The sequence below is a fragment of the Dermacentor albipictus genome, unplaced genomic scaffold, assembly GCF_038994185.2.
Source record: "Dermacentor albipictus isolate Rhodes 1998 colony unplaced genomic scaffold, USDA_Dalb.pri_finalv2 scaffold_17, whole genome shotgun sequence".
Lineage (NCBI taxonomy): Eukaryota > Metazoa > Arthropoda > Arachnida > Ixodida > Ixodidae > Dermacentor > Dermacentor albipictus.
Genome location: NW_027225571.1, coordinates 550,896 through 577,601, shown reverse-complemented (window position 1 = coordinate 577,601; position 26,706 = coordinate 550,896). Strand labels below are relative to the sequence as shown.

Here is a 26,706-nt window from a genome sequence, read left to right as displayed (position 1 = left end):
TTTTCGTGCTTGCTTGGTCCGTTCAAATCTTCGATTCCTTCTGAACCAGCCGTCAAGTTTGGGAGCACCCCAAAACTGTGTATCCCAAGCGCTCTCGCATTTCGGCGCATTCAATTTCGATCTCATATAAACAGCGAAGAACTGAAACTACTTTTCACCCCACGTCATGCTGCACTTCCGTTCCTCCACATTTGAGGACTATATAGATAAAACTATACTGTAAATTTCCTTTCCCCCTCCTTCTTGAACTACAAGCCCACGAGAAACTAATAACTAAGAAATTGAAATTAGGATAAATTATGCAATGTTTTGTATATTAGTTTCAGGGAAAGAGTAAGGCCCACTTAAAGGAAATTTACTTTAGTTAAAGTTGTTCTGAATGAGTAGCATATACCATAAACAATCTCGACAAAGATGCAAAGCTAGTTATTGCATAGTTTTCCTATTTTTGCAGTTCCTAATTTTCCTAGTTTTCCGTTTGCACCTAAGCAAACGGCGCGTACGCCTGATGGCTGTCGCTATGACGTAAGTCCCAGCATAACGCCTCCGAGATCTTTCAGTGCATCGCGGATAGTCGCGGGCGCGGCTTGATCTCGGAGGTCATGCTGAGAAGCCGCGCACTCTAAGTCATGCGTCAATTCCGGCGAGACCTAGTAATGGCAGCGTCTTTTTCCATTTTTTTAAGCTTCAGCATCTAAAATGGCTAACTTCGCGAGCTTTTCGTGAAGCTTGCACTCGTCTACCAAACGTCACATTTTGCACAGAGGGTCGAATACGTCTGCACTGTATTAAACTAGGCTTTTTTCGCGGCTGTAAATTTTGTTGCAGTTGGCATTTAATGAGAACGAAACGAAGACAAAGACAGGGTTAGAAATAGTAGAATAGGCGCTTGTTTTATGCTTTCTACCTTGTCCTCGTATTAATTTCCCGCGCACTGATCTTTTCTGTGAATATTATTACGATATCATCGAGCGATGCTCAAGAGACGAGCCACCGCGAGAACGATGATAAAGTTGGTCGATGCCGTTGGCGCGAGCGAGAGTAGGCCTGGCTGTCTGGCTCCAGTGTAAATAGCCTGTAAATAGCCTCTTTCGTCTCCGTCTTTCTGCACGTAACAATATGAACCAACTAGACCAAAAAAGAAGCAACCTTTATTTTAGCGCAGGAGTTGCACTGGAAGAAGATGCAGTGCGTGTTCAGAAGCATTCGGTGCAGTTAGTAGTATAATGTAACACGTGGCGGCTTCGACTAGAAGTCTAGCATAATGTAGTGTTTCATGTGCCACTTATTTCGGGGTTGTGAAGAAAGCCTGCCAAATATGACTAAAGCATGTTGCGAATAATCGTTTGCACGCCTCGACAGCAGGGCTATTAAGTCTGTTTTTCGCGAACGACGTCCGCATGCTGACCGTAAGAGAAGTGAACATGAGTACTTCAACTTTCTATTTTCTGCTTTATGAATTGCGATTAACATGGCTGTTTTTCTTCAGAGCCAAGTTCCCTCTGCGGCTCTCATTGCGCTACTTAAGCTGGGTGCGTGCACTGTCGGCTCTTTGTGGCTCTCGTGAGGGTTTCATTCTTCAAAAAGGCTCCAAAATGTGTTGCATTACATGAGCGCAACATTGTAGCAACGTTACCTTTTGGAATTTATGGGCTCGCTTTAAAGTAATGAAATATTAAGAGCGGCATCAGGTGTTTCTGAGAAGCTTTTACAGAATTCTTTTTCTTCTTTTTTTGCGAACCATACTTATGATTTCGAACGCGTGTTCAAAAGTTTGAATAATTATTTTCAACTAATTATCCTACTAAATGCACTGCAAAAAGGATCCTTAGTGCTCAAGTCGAGCGCAGGCGATACGCTCTAGTTCACATTCGCGTACGAAATACTATTTTACTTAACGTGGTAGGCCACGTTCAAAAGTTAATTTTTTTTTCGCAAAACAGATGTTTTTTTTTTACATTTTAAGCATGTTCACACATTCACCAACATGTCGCAAAACATCATCTTCCTATCATCAGTATATCGGGAGTTACAGTGAGTTTTCCAACCCATACCCTCGCATGGCGAATTCGAAAATCAGTACTATTTCTTTTATATAAATATGATTCAATATACATTTTTCCTTTTACGTTGTCACCGAGCAGGCACACGAACAAAAAGATACTCTAATGCATCTCATGGGAGCTCCAACAATGACGCTGGGGCATTTTAGGCCTGTGTGTAGTTTTTGACATCTTTCACATGGTTTGAAATTTGTTTCCATTTTTCTCAAAACAAGATTATTCTCAAAACAAAACAAGAACAAACAAGCGCTTCATGTTACGCGAACTATGATAAGATTTTTATTGAACATTCTCATATAAAATTTTGAACAACCCCCTCACGTAGAGATAGGTGCAACGAACTAGAATAAACTAAACTTATGCAACAATTTTGCACTTACAGTTCATACTGCACATAAAGTTTGTCAAAATTGACAATTTTTTTTAGTTTGCTTAATTTTTCAAACATTACTTTCTTAATATTCATCACATGCGTTTATTCTATGTTATTTCACAGCTCTCGCGCAAAGCTACACAAATGCCAAAGATTTACCCAGTCCAGCAATTCGTTAGTTACGTATCACTGCTGGCACGACTAGCACTTCTGCCACATTTTATGAGAAAGAGTTACCTGCCAAAAAATAAAATAGACCATTTTCTGCACTTTTAATGGTTGAATAAGCTAAATAAGACATACTAATTCGGAAAAAAGTTGTTTGAACCCTGGCTTCCGATTAAAAAAAAATGTGTGGTCTACCACCCTAAATGGTTGGTTTTATTTGCATCAAAGAGTCCGTATGCATTGTATAGTCCATTTGACATTTTGCTTGCAGCACGAGTATCTTACACACGCCCTGGCTATCGCTAGAAAAGTGTTCCCAGAAACTGATTTATGAGCGCAGTCGGAAATGCAAAAGTTAAACTGTGAGACTCAATGCTGCGTTACCCAATCTAAAATAGGTATTTAAATACTGTTTGCGAATGAAAACTTTTGCTGCCGTGACCAGGGGCCCTATGACGTAAAACTGTTCCAATATGTTTCTATTCCAATCTCCTGACGTCAAATTTGCGTAACCACCGACACAAGCACCGGGCGGTCACCCGCAGGGTTGTCTGAACAGACCAATCAAACGCTCTCCTCATTCATAGGAGGTCACTTTTGTTTGCTTGAAAAACGAATAACATTGCCCACACTGAGTGGCTTGTCGTATCTAATTGGCTGACAAGAGGCGAGGAGAACGTTCAAGTGGAGAGGGATTCACTGGGGCAGAGCCAGTGCACTGAAAATCGATAACCGGATGAAGAGGGTGGTGCCGGCGTCTATTATTGGTCGGCTTTCCTTTACTGAGCTTGTGGTGGCTGGTCGAAAATCGCGGCGGCATGCAACGGAAGCTTAAGAATGACGCTAAAACTGGCCCTCAGCAAAGAAGAGTTGGCAGAATGAGGTGGTATGCGTGCCGAAAGGGCTCGAAAAAGTTACACGGCCACGCAAGAAGTTTTATTATGCGCAAATACACCCATGCTCTCCGGCAGGTGTGAGTAGCCAGCGTCTCAGCGATCGGCGGCAGCCATCTTTTATTCCTTTCGGAACGGGGCAGCCTGCGGATATTCCGAAGAAAATGCAGTTTTGTTCCACATATTAATGCATCTTTATCGCGTACACGTCACTTTGACGCGGTGAGTTTGTGCGGTTTTGTGACGTCGTGTGACCGGCAGGTGAAGTGGGTGCAGCCCGAAAACTTTTTACCAATAGCCTAGGGCTAATGGCGAAAAGGCGTCGAATCAGAAATAACTGTTTTTCTTTTTTCTGTCAAATCATGCATAATCAGTGTGTACACATCGTATCAGATTGGGAGGTATCGCGGTTTTCGTGACCTCGCGTGACAGACACTTGAAGTGGGCGTGGTCGAAAAAAGTTTTTGACCAATCGTGGAGGGCTGATAGCAGAATCGGAATAGAAAAGTTTGGAATAGTTTTGCGTTATAGCGCCCCTGTTCCTAGCAAGCTATCATAACAATTCCTATCTCCCACAGTGCATTCAATGTAAAATCAACGAGCACCTACACTCCTCAAGCGGAACCTGTTTTCAAGGTTGTAAAGGTTTGCCTCTTCTAAAGAGAGCTTCGTTTTGACTCTGACTTTCCAAATATTGCGGCAATATTGAACATTCCATTGAAACGGAGCGCCATTGCAAACATATGATTTAGTAGCTTTCTCTCATTCACTATTTCCCGATGATCTATCAAAGCAATAAATGCATCCAGTTGGTTCATGTAGCTCAGAGGGATACTCAGAAATACAACAGAGGACACAGAGGAACAGCTTCTAGTGTTTGTGCATATTTGTATTTTTTTCCTTCTTTTCTACTGATCAACTCGCATAAGATGAACGGCATATTTTGACACACAAACCGACAAATAATTAGAAACAGAAAGCATCGGCCTTCTGGGATTCGAGAGACATTATTACTGATCCAGTGGTTTCATTGCTGCAACTAATTATACATCATCAGCGATAGCTCGGTGCATTCCTACGAAGAGTCGCAGATTTATCTACACTCACGGTATAGCAAACACGTTCGGCTATGCTAACGATGTTTACGTTTATACATCTGCCACAACATTCGACGGGACGAAAGAAAAATGAAGGGGCCCAGAAATAGACGTACTTTTTTTCTCTTGGTCTGATTTCTTCGGCGGCGAAGATTCACCGGGAAAGAAAATCTTCCCATCTTCCAGTAGCGTCGTCGTCTTGCGCGTTCTGCTGCGGTTAGGGGACAGCAGCGCAGATTTCAGCGCCACTCCTCGCACCGAGGCTGACGCCGACAGACCGCTGCCGTCCGTGACGCCGCTCTCCACGAGTACCGGCACGGGGGCGTCGGACCCGGAGAGCATCGACCTCTCCATGAGGGAACGCAGTGGCGGAAACGCTCCAGCCGCACTGTGGCCCACCCTTCCCAAGATGCGCTTCCAGGTGATCTTCCTGTTTCGGTCAGCCTTCGACCCTTCCGTCTCTTGCGAGCCCGTTCCCTGAGAATCCTTCAAGCCTTCTGACGACTTTTGACACAACGAACTGTCATCGTTGCACGCCTTGTCGCTCACGGAACAGACCGACGCTTCCGCCGTCGTCTGGTTTGAGACAGAGTTTTCCGTCTCGCATGTTTTGTAGCCCACGTCCGCGGAGCTCGCCGGTTTCCCTGCAGCAATGTCGCTGTCCACGATGGGCGATGGCTTCGAGGAAAGTGATGGGCTAACAGACGGGCTAGCGGGCACGTGATCTTCGGCACTGAAGTTTCTCGTGCCTCTTCGGTCAGAATGCTCTGTCGCAAACAGAAAAGAAAGATCTTCGCTCGTCAGAAAACTGCTGTCGGCCGACAAAGATGACTCTAGGGACTGGGTTTCTCTGTCCACTGGCCCGATAACGGCTGACTGGTCCGCAGTCTCGTTTAGGACCGGCAGCGATGCTGGCCTTTGGATGTCCGAACTAGAGGCCCGCTGCCCAGACGATGTTGAAGGCGTCTCACCAGTCTGAAGTACTGACAAAGGCGCTCTAGAAGTAGGGAGTTCTCTACTTGTGCTTGCCGGCGACTCTAAACCTTCATAAAGAGAGATTATTAAACGGTATTTGGTGAAAAGAATTTCAGAAATCACAAAGCGGCTATTTAATGCATTAAAATTATTAAGTCAAATTAACGCCATTGTTCTTCTGTTTTTTGCTGTTTTTTTTTGCTTTTGTTAACATTTATACGTTCTATTTCATTGCCCAAATCGCCAAACCACAGCGTTATTTACTAAATATGCAGTTCATTAGGCGACATCTCCGTAGTAAGCGCGTGTCCCGAGACTAGCAAATCTGCTCGAAGCAATAGTGACCGGAGGTAAGCGGGTTTCGAGCTCTAAACACTATAGATTGCCGGGGACTGTGAAAACTGTCTATTTTTATGAAGAACCGCGTTTTAATATCGCGACATAGCGAATCTTTGATTACGAACTATCCCAGTGGAAATTCACAGGCGACTCCGTTAAGAGCTACGGACTTCCCACCATCCTCGTCCCAGTCGAATGGTTCGACCCCCTCATCGGCGCATCGCGTGGATATTATGGGGCCATGCGTCCCCTGAATAACTCGCACTCGAAGCTTTGCGCAAGTGGGGGTCAAACGCGAGCGTTTCAACCGCTCACCAGTGTCGTCTATGTTCCCCAGGAGGGCCTCCCGGATATCCGGCCGGGCGCTGAGGGCGGGATTGCGCGTGACCGTCTTGCGGAAGAGCTCGCGCTGATGCAGCACCTGGACGCTCTCCTGCTGCAGCACTTCGACCGCCTTCAAGATGAGCCTGGCCATCAGCAGCACCGCCAGCGTCTCTTCCATCAGGAGCGACAGGAAGCAGCTGAGCGCGAGGCAGGTCAGCTGCAGGTTCCGAAGCCGCGTCCCGGTCACGCTGAGCACGAAGAAGGTGACGTGGGTAGCCAGCGTGGTGGAGTCCGTGGACGCTATCATCAGCATGACCGCCACGAGGTGCAGGACGGAGCCCTTGACAGGGGAATCGGAGCAGGTTGAACAGACGGTGAGTGTTCGTAGCGAGAGTCACTCGGCACCAGAAGCACTCTAAATCTCCAACCGCCAAAATGTAGTGTCTTTCACATTTGCACTGCGCCGGTAGCGACGTGCTCGCGCGAGGGCGTCCACAGGGATGATGAGCAGCGTCTGCGGTTAGGACTGCCTGTAGCGGGCGCACGTGTCTCCATTACGACGAGTGGGGACTTTCTTTCTTATTGACCGGCAGAAGCTACTCCTATAGACATATCGTGTTCAATGGCTTGCTTTCTGTTGATAATTGTGACGAAGCTGAGAATTTTGCTTGTTGTCGACGCTGAACGCTCATTCAATAACGCAGTTATGCTGTTACGGCAAATCGGCAGTTCCTGAATTATCGGCCAGTACAAAAGTCCGAATAATATAATATGGTCATATTTGCGTTATTTAACGTTAGAGACTCAATTAGGTGCAACAGATAACAAAATTCTACACACCTCATTGTCGATTGTTTTTTGTTAAACTACGCGCATAACACATTGTAGGAATTTGTAAGCTTCGATGCTTTGCAGCGTGAGGCATTATATTGACGGGCGCGTCAGCTTCCTTTAATGTGGCGGTGCATTTAGTGTGCTAAAGCTAAAGCTAAGGCGATAGTAGGAGAGGTCTACTTTATGGTGGGCCTGCGCATTACTCAGCACAGCGTTCAGTTTATAACATGGCACCAAAATATCACTTGCCACAATGCACAGATCAGTTGGCATGGCGTTGTTGCACAGCTCTATGTTGCTGGCTCTATTCCGGGCAGTGGCAGAGGCAGTATACCGAGGGCACGTAAATACCAGAATGTTCGTGTATACTTAAATTTATGCGCCGTTTCAAGCGGCCCATGTGGTCATAGTTTATTTGCCACCCCCCTCCTATTCTACACACCCACACACACACACACACACACACACACACACACACACACACACACACACACACACACACACACACACACACACACACACACACACACACACACACACACACACACACACACACACACACACACCTAGCATGCTTCATACTTTTCTGAACATGTCGCAGACGATAAAATCAATAAATGATTACTCTTGCACAACTGACTTTCTGTTGCATTTCGAACTTTCGAACCTCGTCCCACTATATAAGGCGGTTACGGCCAGACAATTTATTTATGATTTCGTGACAAGCTTGCGCGGCCGCTTTTAAGAGCCGACTGCATCAAGCCCTTTTCATGCGTCAAGCCAGCATCGCATAGTATGTGCCGCACACGCTATGTATCGCACATGGGTGCACCATGGACCTCTTGTTCGTAACTGTTCGTATCTGTCGCGAAGCGGTCATCGGAACTATAACCCTTCACAACATAGCGACAACATCGGACGGTTGGCTACCAGAGAGTGGAATTAATAGGCAGTTTTATTTTGGCGTCCGCAACCAGCTACGTACGCAGCGCGTGACGTTGTGCGTGCGTAGCGAAGCGCGCACGCGCACGATACGCCAATAGTTGGCCGGACGCAAAAGTTGAGGTAAGAATTGCTGGATTTGCATGCTTAGGAACCGGTAGTCTGCCAATCAGCGCCGCCATATGCCAGCCTCCTAAACTGTGTAGCCAATATCAGCCGCCCCGAAATCAAACCAGAAGCCGGAGTCATATCTTCGGCAACAGAGATATCCAGAAATGCGCTGTCATGGACAAGCGAGAACACGCGAGAACGTCCCGCAAAGCCCGTTGAGCCCGCAACGGACGCGACGCAGCTTTTGAAAAGCTGTGGGCGCGCTTCGTGGGCGGCTTCGTTTCCAGCCACACCCGAGTGACCAGGGGCCCAGATGATCTGGACGCGGCGTTGCCTTGAGGGAGAAGTTCCAGAGAGTATCTTCTGTTCTTCTGTATCTTCTGTGTCTGTGACTTGGGGCGCTATCAGTCCCAACGTCAGGAGGATACTCTCTAGAAAATATGGGCATTTAAGGCACATAGTCGCAACTACGACTAAGGCACAGACAATAAAACATTCCTTTCCTTCGAGCGTTTCCTAACCTTACGTGAGGCCTCCTTACAACGAAGGACCGATGGAGGAAGCACGCGTACTCTGAAAGCTCCCTTCACCCGTCCTCACGTAAGGAGCGGTTGCCGCATGCTTGGGTTCGAGATTATCTCTTAAAATCTTTACGCGAACACCATTATTCTATAAAAATGTTGTATCGTGGCACAATCTTTAAATTGAACAGCTAATATAGAGAAGTGTAGACGCTTTCTTCTAGTTTTGTTTACTAAAGTTTAAAAAGTAGCGCATTACAGTTCAAAATTTGATGTGATCTATCAACGCTGGCACGCCGGCGGCGTGCAACGCTTGGGGCGCTATTTTGGGGCCGAATCTTATAACGGTTTGGCTGGGGAACCGTTCCTTTGGCCTCACCTGATTGGCCAAAATTTCGATTACGTCACAGGCCATCAGAGGCAGCGGGGCGGTATCGCAATTTTCGAATACGTCACGCATCTGTCAATCATCTTCAAAGCGAACCGGTCGTAGGAACCGGCGAAGGGGTAGTCCGCTTTGGGTTCCGTTGCTGTGGCTTGGCTGTTGGCTTGTGACCCTGGCCGCGCGCGCCGGTCGCGCGTCCCCGGAGACACGCGGGCGTCGCGCGCGCGTGCGTTGGTTGCTTCGGAGGCTATTACTTCGTCGTCTGCTTGGCGTTGCTCTTTCGGTGTCGACCACGGCTGGAAATGCGATACGCTTTCGAAGAAGTGACGGATAATGAGTTGCATCGCCCTTGCTGGCTTTCTAAGTAGACCTTTAGCAGGCTACGCTATCAAATGGAGGAGACTCGGCTGCAAGCGTACGAGTGGCCATTCCACGCAGAGGAAGGAATATTGCGCGCTGCGGTTCATCGCCACCGGCCTGCAGCTCCCAGAGCTCAGTCGGACGCGAAGCATTCATCGGAATTGCCCAGATCTCTGCTGCCGGCATTGTCCACAAAGTTGCTCTCGCAATTACTGTGTTGGCCGGTTGAAGGGCTGGGTCAGCTTTGTCGTGACCGAAGTTTCAAAGTCAATGCTAAGGAGATATTTGCATGGTGAGATCGAATTCCCAGTGCTATCGCCAGTGTGAATAACTCACAGATTGCCGTTCAGCAATCAGAAGGGTTCAACCTAGGCTGGTTCAGCGCTTCCTTCATTCGGCTGATAAAACTATACAGACAGGACGGGAAGGTATTGTGGAGCTCTCTTATTTGGCTGCCCTTTTTTCTCTAGCTCGGGAGTGCCATACTTTGTTTCTCAATTTCACGGCACAGCGCGCACCGTCAGCACCACACTCTTCGATTTGACTTCGCGAAGGCAATGCAGGGCCCTTGTATCGTAATGTTCGATTTAAGTTCCATTGCTTCTATCACGCGACGCGCCGTGGGACAGATCGCAGGGATAGCGGCAGCGCGGCGGCGAGCGAGTCATGTCCGAGCCGATGACGAAGGGCGAAAAAAGAAGTAAAATTGATATAGTCGGCTAGTAAAGGTGTCCCTAAGAACCAGTTCACGGTTTTGTCGCGCTAGCTACTTGAGAAGTGCTGGCAGTGCGTTCCTGTTGCATGCATCGTGCGAGCTCCTGGTAGCAGACGACATAGCGCTGCGCTCTGCCAACTCCGTGGCCAACTCATCTACGCTTACGATACCGCCTGTGGGCTGAGAATGAAAAAGAATGACATTAATAAATTACTTCTGCATTGCGTAAACGCCCGGCATCACAAGTTTATACTTCAATACTTGGCGTATAATATTTAATTTATATTTTACATTTGTTTAGCAAGCAGAAACATTCTGCAATTCCTCGATTAGCTCGTCATATAGTGACGTATACTTCAGAGGTGGCACCCTCTCATCTATTGGTCGCGTCCTCCCCTTCTTGCACCGTCGGATTGGGAGTGGCACATGAAGTAACGTAAGTGGCGAAGCGAACGGTTCGTATTCCGAACCGTTATAAGATTCGGCCGCTGGACATTCCGCCATTTTCTTCGGTGCGTGACGTAGGCGCGACGCAAACAAAATGGCGCTGGTGGCCCAGTTTTGCTTACGTAACGTGACGCCAAGTTGACGTTTCGCCTAAGAAACTGAAATGAAGGCACTGAATGTAGCGTTATCAGTAAAGCAAAACAATTTTCATCCGCAGTGAAAATGAAGCAGCTATCTCAAAGCGTATGATTATTCCGTCGAATACACTTCTCGGCCGCTATTTTGTAGCGATGCCTTATGCCTTATTCTATGCTATTCTTATCATCCACCACACACGGCCTCCTGATCCCGTTGATAATGTGGGCAGACCGTCGCTCTGACCACTCGCCAAGCGCGAAAAGCCTGAAAAAGCATAGAATCGGAAAAGGCATCGCTACAAAATACCGGCCTCGTTTCCGTCGTCTGCTGCGTACAAGCCGTCGTCTGCTTCAATAGCTAGGATGCGTGTCCCCGGAAAATGGAATGAGTAATCGCATGTTGGCGCCAACGCGCTTGTTTTCTTGCTTAAGACAACATACGCGACCTACCAGCGGTGATGCGCGCACGTTCTAGGCCACGTTATCGCTATCTCATGAAACGCAAGTGACTCAGCCCGACTCGGCTGGCTGAGAAACGGCCGAATATCACCGATAGCGTTGCGCGCGCCAGAGATATCCACTAGCGCGACGCAAGCGCCGGCGCTGCCATCTCTTGTTCATTTCGCTGGTTACTCGCACCGCAGGAGGAAACTTCAAGGCGCCGCCTTGGGTACATTTCTCTTTATAAATTAGAAAGAGGCCATTGTCATAACTTTTGATTGCGCGAAAAGGCATTAATCTTGATTACAATACAAATGCAGCAGTGAAAAGTGGACAACAGTGCCGAAAGTTTGCTATGTTCAACCAATATTATTTCGTATAAACGCGTTTTTTAAAAAAAATGATGGCCCCAAACACAAATGCCAACACCACCCGAGAGCGATGCAAATACTATGAGCACGCGGTATGAACAAAATATTTTCGTGGCGCCGAACCACGGGGAAAATGTGGCGGTACGCATTCCTCTCGGCTGCCATTGCATATGGCTGCTCATTAGCATAATTCGCGCGGCTCGTCGCAGCAAAAATTATGGCGGAAAATCTAAGCAATGGCGGCCCAGCGCAATGTCACGCATTGTCAAAATGACGATTACGAAACAGCCCTTCCTGTGACGCTCCTCACGAGATATTCCTTCAGCCAATCAGCAAGCTGGCATGGCGCATATCTTGGATCGCCACCACATATTCGCGCAATTGCAGATGCGTTGCACTGGCTTCTGCATGCTACCACTCAGAATCTTTTTGAAGCGCTAACATCACAATATATCTGCCAAGGACCACAAAAAATGTATTAGTCCATAAGATTTGCAGCTCCACGTCACGTTTCGTCATCTTGATGAAAACGCAAAATGACATTTCGCAAAACTTCCGTTTCCCGCCACAAATTTTAAGGCACGTGAGCTCTCCACAGCCAATCAGAGAGTAAACTTGGCGGATAATGGCGGCCGTGCAGCCGCCACGCGTGTCCAGAATAGCGCCCTTGGCTACGCTTAGCAACGCTTTCATGCCGCACGCGACTGAAACGACCATGCCTGGTAAGACGTACCATGCTAGCGCTTCTTCGCTGGTGGGCGACAGCGCGCATGCGCAAGCAAACGTCACGTGGTTAAGCAGTGAGTTAAGCGCTCGTTCAGGGCAAGGAGCGGCGTAAGGGCCCATGAAGGAAGCTTTGGGGCTACCTTATGCTGAGGAAGCACCAAGGAAGCCTTCACCGAGCCCCTCAGTAAGGAAGCTTTCAGAGTGACATAAGGTAGCCTCACCGCAATGAAGGCTTCCTTACTGTGGTAAGGAAGATTTCATTGTTTGGCCCTAAGTGCCGTAAAATCCCGTGTTATCAGAAAAAAAGTATGCTTTCTACGTAGCTGAAGGAAAGTTCTTAAATTTCGGCTGACCTTCCGAGATGCCATTTTTGGAAAGCGTTGCTCAATGAGTTACGTCAGTGCACTACAGTGAAGTTCAATGGACGGCCGAAGGAGTAATGTACAAAATTCATGGATATGCGCAGAAAAACACGCGGGTGAAGACGTGCAAGACTATATGCCTATATGACGGATCACAAAAAAAAAGTTCATAAAAATGGCCGGAGGGGCTATGTCCAAGGTTCTTGGACATGACTGTCTAAAATAATAAGTATGCAGGTCTTAAGACAAAATGGCAGTTTACTGTTGTGAAAGCTTCATAGCGGCGACAAAAACTAGAATTTGCGCGATAGACAATACAATTATTTCAGGACAAAATTTTACTAATTAGCTTTCCTTTCATTTCTCTAGGGGACATTTCATAGCATACACAAGGCAGCCATCACTGACGTCATACCAATTTGCCTTAAATTGTGCCTGGCACGCGTTTCCAGAAATTGGAAATCAGCATCTACAATGAAGGGCGTTGCTTTTCAATTATTGTTTCTGCACGCCCAACGGCTACATTCTGTACATAAATATCTCAACTGGAGCAGCAATAGATTTTATGGCATGTTTTCAGTATGTATTTTTGAGACTATTCTCTGGCAGAATGCTTCCTGCAACCGGACATGAAGTCCTGATTGAACAGCTCTGCCGTTAACCCCAAGTGGTTATTTACACAATAATCAGTCGAGTATTGGTAATGCTCGTACCAAGGATTGTGTGGGAAATTCTGTTGCGATTGCTGTAAACTTGTTCAGCAGAAATCAAGATTTCAACTCAAATGCTCCATTTTTAGTATTCAATGACAGTCCGGATCACAGCGTATAAATCCCCTTTGCCGCCTTGCTACTCTTTCAGCGCAGATCATTTTAACAAGGCAGCTTGCAGCAAACAGTATAGAAGGCACGATGCATCATAAAAGTTGTACCTTTTGAAGTAAGCTGGCACGTATACATGGTAATCTGAGAATTAAATGCGCAAAACCAGAATAATTGGTGAAATACACTGTGTGCTGTTTTTGTAGAGGTGAATGCACTCTATAAAGGTTGGACCGGCAACATATTTCTTTGCTGTGGTCCGTGTTGAAAGAAAACTTTCTGCAAACAGTATGATGCCGTCATCACATTATAGCGAGATTTCTAATAATTATACTTTGCACAAGTTGAAAGCACATCTGGAAAGGTGGGACATTTCAGTATCACTGCACATTTCTGCATGCAACAGTTCTTGTATCAAAACGAAATTTATGGAGCTATCAGGCGGCAACACCCACATTATGGAAATAATGTGTGTTGCAGCTGTGAGAAGAGAAGCCGACACTAAACATTTAATGAAAATGTCATGATTACATTATTTGCCTAGACAAAACAAGGTAACTCAAAGTATTCCCTTCACAAGCAAAAATACATCTTGCTCGCTCTGTTTTGTTTTTTTCTTTCGTCACGGCCGTGAAGCAATAATGAAAAGACCTTCGAGCACAGCCCTGCGTGGCAGCACACATCTTATGCAAATAGACATACATGGTTATGGTTCGTGTACAATATGGGTAAATACGAATACCTATAAGTGTTAGACTATCATAAGAGAGACAATCTCATCCCTGTTGAAAGCACAATCATGTCTGTTTGCGGTCAATATGTCAGTTGTTAATTCTCTGACCTCGTTGCTGGGCAGCGGAGCCTATATGGATGGAATAGTAATCTAACAATCTTATAGTTAGCTGTTTAAGTTGGACTGCAAACCGCTATTAACATCTAATGAAAGAAGCATAAATAAACTACAAACAGATAAAACATTACCACAGATCCTATAATTAAACACGCAAAATTTTAGTAGCCTCTGGCCCAAACAACGAAACGTTCCTTTCCATCGAGCGCTTCCTAACCTTACGTGAGGCCTCCTTACAGCGAAGGACCGATGGAGGAAGCAAGCGTTCTCTGAAAGCTCCCTTCACCCGTCCTCGAGTAAGAAGTGGTTACCGCATGCCTGGGTTCGAGATTATCTCTTAAAATCTTTACGCGAACACCATTATTCTATAAAAAAATGTATCGTTGCACAATCTTTCAATTGAAGAGCTAATATAGAGAAGCGTGGACGCTTTCTTTTAGTTTTGTTTACTAAAGTTAAAAAAAGTAGCGCATCACAGTGCAAAACTTGATGTGCTCCATCAACGCTAGCACGCCGGCGTCGTGCAACGCCTAGCATCGCCTAGCAATGCTTTCATGCCGCACGCGTGACTTAAACGAACACGCCTGGCAAGACGTACCATGCTCGCGCTTCTCCGCAGGTGGGCGACAGCGCGCATGCGCAAGCAAACGTCACGCGGTTAAGCAGTGAGGTGAAGCACTCATTCAGGGCCAGGAGCGGCGCAAGGACGCATGAATGTAGCTTTGGAGCTACCTTATGCGGAGGAAGCACCAAGGAAGCCTTCACCGAGGGCCCCTCAGTAAGGAAGCTTTCAGAGTGGCATAAGGTAGCCTCACCGCAATGAAGGCTTCCTTACTGAGGTAAGGAAGATATCATTGTTTGGCCCTAGGAGTCTTATTGGTAACTGTACCACTCGTCACGAGCGACTCAGACACACTACACGCTTGGTAAGTGAACGCCACCAAATCGAAGAGCGTTAAAACGTCGTTAAAGCGAAGAAACAAAGCGTGACACGACCGTTACAAAAAGACCGCATCGCCAATACTCTTCTCGGCATGCTTCGTGAGAGCTACACAACGCAGACGCATAGAATAAAGAAGCCGAGGAGATATGACTGCGCTCATGTTTGGCTGAAGCTGAAGCGCGTTTGATTATGGCATGCATCTATAGAGGGCAGCTAAAAATAACAATCAAGATACAGTTCTGTCAAAGAGCATGTCAAAGTGTCACATAAGGCTCTATTCTCGACACGCATGGCGACTGCACGGCCACCATTATCCGCCATATTGACTCTCTGATGTGCTCTCGAGAGCTCAAGTGCCTTGAAATTTGTGCCGGGAAACGGAATATTTGCAAAATGGAATTTTGCGTTTTCATGACTAAACGTGACGTGGGGCTGCAAATTTTATCGACTAACACATTTTTTTTTTGTCCTTGGCAGCTATATTGCTACGTTAGCGCTTCAAAAAGAAAGTGAGCGGTAGCGTACAAAAGCCAGTGTTGTGCATCTACGATTTCGCAAATATGTGCTGGCGATCCAAGATAGGTGCCATGTCAGCTTGCTGATTTGCCGAAATATTGTGCCGTGGGGAACTTCACAGGAAGGGCCTTTTCGTAAACGTCGATCTGACGTTGCGTGACGTTGCCTTAGGCCACCATTGCAGAGATTTTCCACCATAATTTGTGGTGGGACGTTCCGCGCGAATTATGCTAATGAGCAGTCATATGCAACGGCGGCTCACAGGCATGCATATCGCCGCATTTTCCCCGTAGTTGAGGGCCATGAATTTTTGTTGTTGTTGTTGTTAATAACATGTCCTCATAGTATTTGCATCGCTCTCGGGTCGTGTTCGCATTTGTGTTTTGGGCCATCGTTTTTTTTAACATATTTATTTGAAATAATATTGGTTCAACATTTGAAACATTCTGCGACGTTTTCCACTTTTCACTGCTGCGTTCGTATTGTAATCAAGATTACTACTTTTTGCATCATCACAAGTTATGAAAACGGCGGCTTATTAAATTATAAAAACAAATGTACGCAAGGCGGCACCTCGAAGTTTCCTCACGCTGTGCGAGTAACCAGCGAAGTGCACAAGAGATGGCAGCGCCTGCGCGTGCGTCGCGCAAGCGGATATCTCTGGCACGCGCAACGCTATGGGTGATATTCGGCCATTTCTCAGCCAGCCTAATCCGGCTGTGTAACTTGCGTTTCGCGAGGTAGTGACAACGTGGCCTAGAACGGACGCTCATTACTACTGGTAAGTCGTGTATTTTGCCTCAAGTCAGAAAACAAGCGCGTTGGCACCAATATACGATGACTCATTTCGTTTCCCGGGTAGCGTATTTACAATCGCTAGTAGGTACAGTGGGGCATGGCACTTGCGGAGACGCCGGGCGTGTGCGCGCATGCAGGAGTAAGAGCGGGTGCGATAGACGAAATGAAGGGACTTTTGCTCCTTGAATATATTACTCTGACTACGCACTACGGAGCAGTTTCTTGGCGCGTGTTCTGTGCGTTTGTCTCTATAGTGCCGGCAGAAGTCGCGGGGCGCAGTATTGCTGAACTTAGCATCGCAAGTTGGCGGCTGGATGTAATTATATTTATACAGCCGTGTTCCTTACTAATTGAAACAACGTGTCATTATTTCGCATTATTGACGGCGCCTCCAGGACACCAAAGCTAGAACCCAGACTGGTCCGTGGGTTGGGTTCGCTGAGGCCTGCGCGTGCCAGGGGTGTATAAGATCGGCTGTCCACTATCGCGGGTCTCCAATTTTTTATGCAAACACCTCCTGGCACGCTTCGGCCTCCGCGGCCCCAACCCACGGACCGCCTTGCTTCCAGCTTTGATCCGCCCGCTACCCCTTGGGTGCCCCGGAGATCCTGCGCCGCCTCCTTTATTATAACCTCAGGCGCTCTTCTGAGGCCTCCGTTTGCCGGTTACATGTGCCCTCCTGGAGCAGTGCTTGTAAAAATCCAATCTAACGTCCCAACTAAAAAGCAACCCGCGACTAATACAACACCAATCAGAACCTTGCCCCCTTCAGACACAGCGATCACCAAGTGAAGCGTCCGTGCCCACTGCCTCCCCACGCGGGTAGTGTTGGATACGGAACCTTTTCCTGGCATCACTCAAAATCCCCGACCACATCCAATCGCCGTCGCATTCCAATTATGGTGGGCCGGGGCGCGTCTACAACGTTACCGGACCCGTCAGACAGGTTGGCGACCCCAACCTCATGCACCGCACGTCGAGCTATTGTATCCCCTCCCCCCCGCTTGATTCTTCCCGAAAGTGCAACGGCAGGGTGGCACGGTTCCAGGTAGTTGATCTTGGTCCCGAGCAAAGCTGTTTTGTGGCTCTGGAAAGTCGTGGAAGAACAACCCGTCTCCTTCAGCTGAGCGCTTCCAGGCGAGCAGGCGACGCCGGAGGCAAGTCATCCCTCGGACAATGGAGCACTTGGAGCGTCCCCACTGGCCGAATGTGACGGCACTGGCACGGGCGCCTACCATTGGAGGAAAATGATGACACCTGAGCAGGCTCGACGATTGGCCAAAAATGACGTGACCCCCAGAGACCGAAGGGGGTTAAAAGCGAGAGACAGGGAGAAGAGTCTTTTTGTTGTTGTTGTTGTTGTTGTTGTTGTTCTTGCCACGGGCCACAGCGTCCAATTTGCTGTTGGCTGTCGATGACTTTATGACTGTTCATTACTTTGTGTTATTACTGTAAATAATGTAAATAAAGCTTCAGTTCGCAAAATCCTCCTCAACGTTGGCCAACTCCCGCACTCAACGGCAAGATATAAGAACTGGTGGCAGCCATAAGGATGAACCTTCGTCCAAAGAAGTTCTGAGGAACTGGGGAACAGCGAAGAAGAAATAGCGTTCAACCCAGGGAGTACTGAAGAACCGGGAACAGCGGACCGATGAACCGGATGGCGTGCTGCTGCATCCGTGAGTGAGGGCGTGGTATTTTTCCTTTTGATTCGCCATACCTCACATTTTGCATGTTTATTTTGATTGTTTTAAGAATCGGGAATTTTTTGCATATTAAGGAAAACAGTTCTAACCACATGTCGAGGCAGCTGCCATGGATCTTAGAAGGTTGACAAGGTCAGACTTGTTATTGTGCGACGAGTTGGGAGATAAGGTAGACGAAAAGATGAAAAAGCCAGCTATCCAAAACGCAATTCAACATAGTGGCAATGGTGATGAAAGCATTAAGATTGCTTGGGAGGTGATACAAGAAACACGGGAGCGTGAGCGTCAAGAACGTGAGAGTGAGCGTAAGCGAAAACGGGAAAAACACGAGAAAGAAATGGCAGAGCTACAGGTTGAACTTCAGGAATCGCGTCCTGCGGCAGGCGATGAAGCGGACAACCATAGCAGATCAAGCGAGGTCGAGCCATACGAGCCACAAAATTATAGAGTGTATTGGTCTCGAACAATTCTACCGCAGCATTCCGCAGTCAGTGAGGTTTGAGTCCAGGATAGAAATGCCTTTGACACGGCAGATAAGGCGGCTCGGCTAGCCGATGAGTACGTGATGCGACGAAAACTCACTACCGACGACGAGCGTTCAAATGGAAGGGATAATCCGAGGAGGTATATCTACCAGAAAAATGGACACAGGTAAAAGCTACCGAGAGGACCGAGTCGATGAAAAAAACTCAGGAAGGGAACAACGATAAAGGAGCTAGCAGCCCTCCAGAGGAGGGGACAAAAAAGGTTGATACGCGAAAGTTCGAGAAAGGCGACCGGTCCCATGTTATCAGTGCCAAGGCGTAGGTCACTGTGCCTCGGATTGCAAAAAAAAAGCCGGTAGTACTTTTCTACGTGGGCGGAAGCGACGAACGCTTGGAGTTTATCTGTTCGTACCTTCAGGAGCTTCGGATTAGCCGAAAAACCTGTAAAGTATTAAGGGACAGTGGAGCAACCATGGACCTATTTCACGCTTCTTTTGTAAACGCCGAGGACTATACAGGGAAGGTAACTTGGATCAAATCAGTGCTAGAGGAACACAGCGTGCGTCTGCCAATAGCCGGAGTGACAATATCCAGTCCTTTCGGAGAACTAGAGACGGAGGCAGGCGTTTCGAAGGCGCTACCAATAGACTACCCGTATCTCTTTTCAAACCATTCGGAGTGTTCGTTACGGGAGCGCGGTCAGGAGTTCGGAGAACGAAGGGTGCAGGCATTAACCCACTCACGAGCACGCCATATCGCCGCTCAGCTGACCGAGGACCCCAGCGCAGCGGTGGTGGAACGCGAGGAAGCACATTCCCTGGTAGAACCTCGGGCAACGGAGGAAAAAGAAAACAGTGTGACAGCAGAGGTGCCAATTAAAATTATCCCCGTAGAAAATTTGCGTAGCGAAGAAAGGTCGTCAGTGGAAGCAACAGAAAGGGAGAGCAGCTCTGTACTTTCACCTGCCTCTGGGGGCCCTGCCTATTGGGGCTGTCCTCTGACCTCGCTCAGACACATGTCCCCTAAGAACGCACGCTTGCTCAGATGGAGTCTAATTCTCCAGGAACATAGCTTCGCCGTCCATTACAAAAGGGACAAGTTAAATGGGAACGCGGATGGTTTGAGCCGGTTGTTTCGGTTATAGGGGTATTACTCAAGTTCGCGTGTGCGCACCTGACCCTTCTCTGGATCGCACAGCGCCGGTGGAGCGGCAGTCGCTCGCTAGCACTTTCGCAGCCGCCCTAACAGTCAGAGCTGTGACCCCTAACCCGCGGTTCGCAGTGAGTTGCGACCACGGCGGGCTCAGGCCAGTGGGGACAGGGTGAGTCTCGACCTAAGGTGTTTATTCACCTTAGAGTACAAGTATACCAACTGACAACAACAGCAACAACACATACAGATACAACACAAAAACCACAGCGGCGGAGCATTCCGCACGTCTGGGGTGAAACAAACCGCACAATGTGGGAACCACAAAAGAGGCTGATAAGAGTTCAGCTCACCCAGAGTGGATCCGCGCTCGGGCCCTGGGGCGGTCAGTCGCACACAAAGGCCGGGCGCAACAGGGGGACGGCGTGCGGCGGTCTCAGCGGCTGAATTGAGATGCGGCCAGTCGCAAGCTCGTCAGCCGAAAGACAACGGTGCATCGGGGGAATAGCGCTTCTCCCCGAGCGGCAGAGAGGGAGTCTCCCCGGTTCCAAGAAAGGGAAAGGAGGGAACGGGGTGCCTTGGCTGCAGCGTCGCGCCCAGGCGCGAAGAGCAGCGGTAGCGGCGAAGGTGCTCTCTCCCCGCTACCCTCCGCGAGCGAGCACGTGATTATCGCGTGATAACCGCGTGGCTGCTCCGGGGATATCGGGATGCGCGTGCGATCCCCACACAGTAAACCGATGTATTAACTTGCTTCCTTTGACTAACGAGGTAGCAAGTGTTATTATGGGCTGTAGTTTTAAAACTTTGTTGTGTATAGTTGTAAAAGTTGTTTTCAGCAATTGTTTAACTTTCTCCCGTTTCTTTTGCAACGACAATATCACTCTGGCCTTGTCGGCATTCGGGGAGATATGGAAAGCTGTTTAAAAAGGTGGTTGGGACTGCTTTATCAAAATTGGGAAAGGGAAAAAAAGCCAGAGTTGATTTTGACATAGTAATAGCCTGGCGAGTCAGGAGTGAACAGCCTGCGCTTGCACGTGGCGCAGCGCTGTGTTGTTTCTTTTGTTTTACGTAGGTTCTCCAGGGTCCGGGATCCAGAATTTCGTTACACGAGGCTGGTCACCAGTACACTACACGTTCCATCAGCGTTCCTCATGGCCAGCGAATTGAGTTCACCGGCCATTCCGAACTTCCGGGGCGAGGAGGAACTGCTGGATACGGACCCTTTTCCTGGCATCACTCAAGTTCCCCGACGACATCTAATCGCCGTCGCATTCCAATTATGGTGGGCCGGGGCGCATCTAGAACGTTACCGGACCCGTCAGACATGTTGGCGACCCCAACCTCATGCACCGCACGTCAAGCTATTGTCTCCCCCCCCCCCCCTGCTTGATTCTTCCCGAAAGTGCAACGGGAGGGTTGCACGGTTCCAGGTAGTTGATCTTGGTCCCGAGCAAAGCTGTTTTGCGGCTCTGGAAGGTCGTTCGAGAACAACCCGTCTCCTCCAGCTGAGCGCTTCCAGGCGAGCAGGCGACGCCGGAGGCAAGTCATCCCTCGGACAATGGAGCACTTGGAGCGTCCCCATTGGCCGAATGTGACGGCACTTGCACGGGTGCCTACCATTGGAGGAAAATGATGACACCTGAGCTGGCTCGACGATTGGCCGAAAATGACGTTATCCTGAGTGACCGAAAAGGTTAAAAGCGAGAGACAGGAAGAAGAGACATTCATTCATTCATTCTTTCGTTCTTGCCACGGGTCGCAGCATCCGATTTGCTGCCGGCCGTCGATGACTTTGTGACTGTTCCTTACTTTGTGTTATTACTGTGAATAATGTAAATAAACCTTCAGTTCTCAAAATCCTCCTCAACGACGGCCAACTCCCACATTCCACGGCAAGATCTAGGAGTAGCCAGCGGTGGAGCGTAAAGAAACTCGACCGTACTCCGCAATGCCGGCATGTCTAGGGGACAAACGCATACAACACGCGCTAAGATACCTCCTCCGTAGTGCGTAAGCAGAGTCATATTCAAGGAGCAAAAGCCGCCAGATTTTCTCTCTCGCACCCGCTGTTACTCGCGCCTGCGCAGAAACGCCGAGCGCCGCTGTACCTAATAGCAATTGTAAAAATGCTCCTGGGTACACGCATCCTAGCTAATGAAGCAGATGGCGGCTCGTACGCAACAGCCGACGGAAGCGAGAAGCGTTTTCGACGGAATAATCGTACGCTTTGAGCTAGCTGCTTTATCTTTACTGGGGAAGAAAACTGTTTCGCTTTATCAATAACGTTAGGTTCAGTGCCTTCATTTCAGTTTCATAGGGAAAACGTCACGTTACGAAAGCAAAACAGGGCTATCAGCACCATTTTGTAAGCGTCGCGCCTACGTCAGGCTTCGAAAATGGGGAAATGTCCAGAATAGAGCCCATAACCATATATCAATACTATATTTTATACTTTAAAGATATTGCTTTTAGTTTGTATTTGAATATTTTCTCCCTGCTCATTTGGCCGGCCGCTATTGTGGCCTCATACTGTGAGCGCCCGTTCATCCCGATAGGAGACCTTACTGGAGCGGCTGTCGCCTGCTCTAATGTGAATGTAGCGGTGTCTTTCTCGCGTGTTAGTGAGTGAGCGAAACTTGTGCATGTTTGGCGTTCTCCAGGGAACCCGACATTTGGTGCAATATAGGAACTGGGGTACCCTCTCAGATGAGTTATAAATGCAAGAAAAGAAGAAAAAACCCGGCGGCATATTACATTCTGTGGCAGTGTACAGTAAGTTTTACTACAAAGCATTTTGCTCCCCTACAAAACAGTTATTGCGCCTGCTCGACGCTTTTGTTCTGTCGTTCGTAGAGCGTTTACAGTACTCCAGCGTGCGCCCAGGTGCACCCTTCAGTATGTGTCCTGCTATCAACAGGTGTCGTGTTTCACGAGAAGATATAACAAACGTGACTAAAAGAAGCATTGATACACAAGGAAATAAAAAATTATTGGGTTCAAATGTATATTCAATACCCATAATGCATCCACGTTTAATTTTCGTGCAGGTAGGTTTTGTACCACAGCCTAAAATGCCTGCAGTGGTAGTGGGGGGCTTTCCACCACACCGAACCATAGTTATAATTTATGCCATACAACATCGTTCGCAGCAATATTTTCCGATGCATGTTCATTGTTTCTGTGGTTTGCTTTTACATTATAATGGCACGTATGCAGTGTAGATTATTGACCACTGAATTACTGCTCGTTGACTTCAGCATGGGCTCGTGCAGGATTTAAACTTTTTTTATACATTGCGAAAGCAAACATTCCGACTGACACCAATAACATTTTAATTTAGCCCAACCTGCCTCCATCCCGCGGCCACGCACCATATTTTAGATGTTAGACCTGGCTAAAAACATGATATCAGGATCGCAATACGACACAATAATCAGAAACCTTCCAATCCATACAACCTGTCCCCTGAGCCACGAATTGGCACTTTTTTTTTAAAGATATATTCTAAAAGTTACGAGATATTTGGCGTTGCAGTAACCTTTAAGATAGCTGCTTTGACACATGTAACCTTTAGCCGCGACGGAAATTAACAAATGCTCATATATAAAGTTGTTTAGTAATCTAGTAACCGATTTCCTATAGGTTACTTGCACCTAAGCGTAAACTTAAACGTTACCGTTCTAAGAGCGTACTAACCGTATATGGCGATGCCAAGGGCGATTCCAACTTGCGTGTTTTACGGCGGAAGAAGACGCTCCCTGCGGTCTCTGAGTCTTTATTTGGTCAGTAAAGCGGTAGTCGCACGAAGGACCTAATTGCGCTGGCGACCGAAACGTGACTGAGCGGCAGCTTATCTGCTCTGTGCTTGTGTGCGGCGCGATGGACCGCATTGAGCCACGTCATATGCTCGTCTGCAGAATTAGATTCGTCCTGTGAATCCAGTTTAACCTGGAAATAAGTCGCTTTTGTAACGCAGTAACATCACTTGTGTCCAAAGACCTAGGCATCCGTCATTAAAACAGCGTACGTAAAGCACCTTTCATACCGCACCTACCGGGAAGTAATCAGTCACTTCCCCGAACAACTCGAGTTCCATGTAGAGAAAAAGCGGCATCATCACCGTGACTTGAGTGGGCAGCGCTTCTGTCAGCACTAGTACAGTCACCGAAACCAAGCAGTATGCAGAACGGGCATCCTGGTGTAGAAAAGAAGACAAAGCTAAACCAGAAACATTCTTTCACTGCGTTCAGTCTGCACGATAGAAAGATAAGTAAATTACTCGTAGCAGTTATGTAAGTAAATATACGTCTCTAGAATGTGTTACATTTCTAGGTGAGTGGAACATTCATGTTTATTTAGCTTCGAAAAGAGTTTATTGGATGTTTCTAGCAATTTTTTTTTAGTAAAAAAATATTGCTTTCGGTTCAAGATAACTATAAGAAATACGAACGAATTTTTGGACAGGTTATTTCCATCTGCAACATACCCTAAAGAGATCATTTTCACGTATTAAAAAGGCACTATATAAATATGATGACGTACGAACACAAAACACAAGGTATAGTACTGCTTCTTACATTAATACTTTTCAGAAAATCGTAAAGACAGCAATTAAGAATCTTTTAATTGTTACAATGACAAGATATTAATAAAAAGTTCGGAAATTTTATGTGTTTAATTTGCCAGCGCACATAGAGTTGAATTCACCTGTTCTTTTCGACGTGCGTACTATAGATCACCATTTACAAAGCATGAAAAAAGAACAACGCACTACTATTTATTTCGATTTAATCCTCGGTGAAAATACAAAAAAGAATTTCGTTGCCTCATTATGACTGACAGTGCCCCGGTTTCACGTAAACTGTAGCTACACTCGTATACATTGTCTGTTTAACTCTGTCCAATATACTCCAAGGAGTTCATGGCTGGTATAGCTGCATCTCTAGCAGACAAGAACAGGGAGACGCATAGTGGTGGACATTGTGTTCTCCCCTCTGTCCTCGTCTGCTCATGCTTTATGTACTCAGAACTTCCCACTATCTAGCTGAAGAAAATGTGTAAGCTAACCTTTTCGTAATTATTTTCCTATTCCGGCAAACCACTTCCCTTAAAGCCGTTATGTAGTGATAAGGCCATGTGCGCGACAAACAAACACTAACAAGAAACTTGCAGATATTTTTGCTCTACAATATTTGTTTAGCACTTTTCAGAACAACAGAAAACGAAGCCCCCTTTTGTTTCTCAACACCCTACGCGACAGGCCGAGTAAGGTGTGTCCATACAGGGTGCTTTCTTTTTTAGCTGCATCAAATTTTTTGAAGATTGCCTATGGCAAATAGCACAATTCTAACCCTTTATCTAAATTACTCGATGAGGCGGCCAAAACTTCTACGAAAAATCAAAGTGTTCAACTGAATAACTAACCGAATTAAGCTAATTAACTTTGTAATTAATTACTTTACGCCACGTATTTCAATCTACGAATTATAGCCGCTGAGTTGGCACGGCGTTCCCACTTAAAACGAATTCCCTGGACAGCACCAGTTCCGAGATATTAATTTTCAAAGTGTCCGTCGAAATGTATGTGCTTCAGTGCATGAAACAATGGTTTCTTAGAAAAGAAAGTGAGCGACCAATGCATTTGATCGGACACCTTGAAAATTAGTATCTCGGAACTGGTGCTATCCAGAGAATTCGTTCCAAGTGGATTCGCCTTGCGAACTCAGCGGCTGCAATTCGTAGATTGAAATATGTGGCGTAAAGTATTTAATCAAAAGTTAATTAGCGTAATTTCGTCAATTATTCAATTGAACATTTCAGTTTTCCGTAGAAGTAATGGCCTCCTCATCGAGAAATTTAGATCAAGGGTTGGAATTGTGCTATCTGCCATAGGCAATCTTTAAAAAGTTTGGTGCAGCTAAAGAAAAGCCTGTATGTTGTAGACACGCGTACGCGACTGGAAACGTGTGAAGGCATCCAGCACGGCCAGCTCAAAGTGCAGTGGCAAAAATGTCACTTACCTCGCTCTCTTGAGAGACCACTACTAGCAGGACGATCGAAAGTGCGACACCAAATATGAAGAGGCACTTGCACGACCGATGTCGCCCATTAAGTTCCCAGAGGCTGTGGCGACCTGACATAGCGCTAGGGCCACTGCTTTTATAGTTGTTGTTGTTGCTGTTTTCCTGAGTGGCTGTGGCACATACCCACAGTGGCGAAAGGCGATACCTCCTGTGCTGTTCTCCTGTGCTGTTGGTGCTATACTCTTGTCTGTTTGCATGTAAGTGCTGTGAAATGCTATGCTTACGACTCAGACGGCAAACGTCGAAGAATGATTTGAATAACAAAAAAAAGTTGGCAACGCATCGTTCTTACGCCATTCAGCAAGGCACCCCATTCAGTAAGATTAGTACGAAATCAAATAAGCACCTCCATCGGGTGTGTGAATATGCATGTAAGAGTCAAAGAAGAAGAAAACGATGAACTTAGAAGCAGATCTAAATGTTCTTTGTTCCAGTGGGACCCTAGACTGAGAGGCTCCGACCACCCCTCCTTCAAATATTTTCCATTCCAACAAAGTTTCTATTTTTATTTCTTGTTCCAGTGTTTGGACACACGAATAAGAACAAATTATGCAAGTGTTATCAGACCCAGTAGTCACTGCTTCTCCAGATTTCAAGCACCTGTTATTTCCCTGGCGTAGCGAATTCTGCAACACTAGAAAGCTTGAGGTCTCCCTCAGAAAATTACGTTGCTTGTTTTCCTCCCTGAACTTTTACCTGTCAGGTTAGGCTTGGAGTCCACCGTCCCGTCCTCTTTTTGTAATGAAGGCGAAAAATTCATTACTTCTTTCG

The 26,706-nt window shown here is 47.1% G+C and overlaps 1 protein-coding gene across 1 annotated transcript in view; it reads right to left on the bottom strand.

Moving 5' to 3' along the window:
• Positions 1–26,005, bottom strand: part of LOC139051999 (uncharacterized) — a 66,109-nt gene extending 40,104 nt beyond the window's left edge. The window contains exons 1-4 of the mRNA XM_070529065.1: positions 25,873–26,005; positions 23,907–24,047; positions 6,224–6,572; positions 4,711–5,637 (exon numbers count right to left, since the gene is read on the bottom strand). Coding sequence (XP_070385166.1) covers positions 4,711–5,637; positions 6,224–6,572; positions 23,907–24,047; positions 25,873–25,992 — 1,537 coding nt within the window. The 5' untranslated portion in view covers positions 25,993–26,005. The remainder of the gene's footprint in view (positions 1–4,710; positions 5,638–6,223; positions 6,573–23,906; positions 24,048–25,872) is intronic.
• Positions 26,006–26,706: the final 701 nt, after the last annotated feature.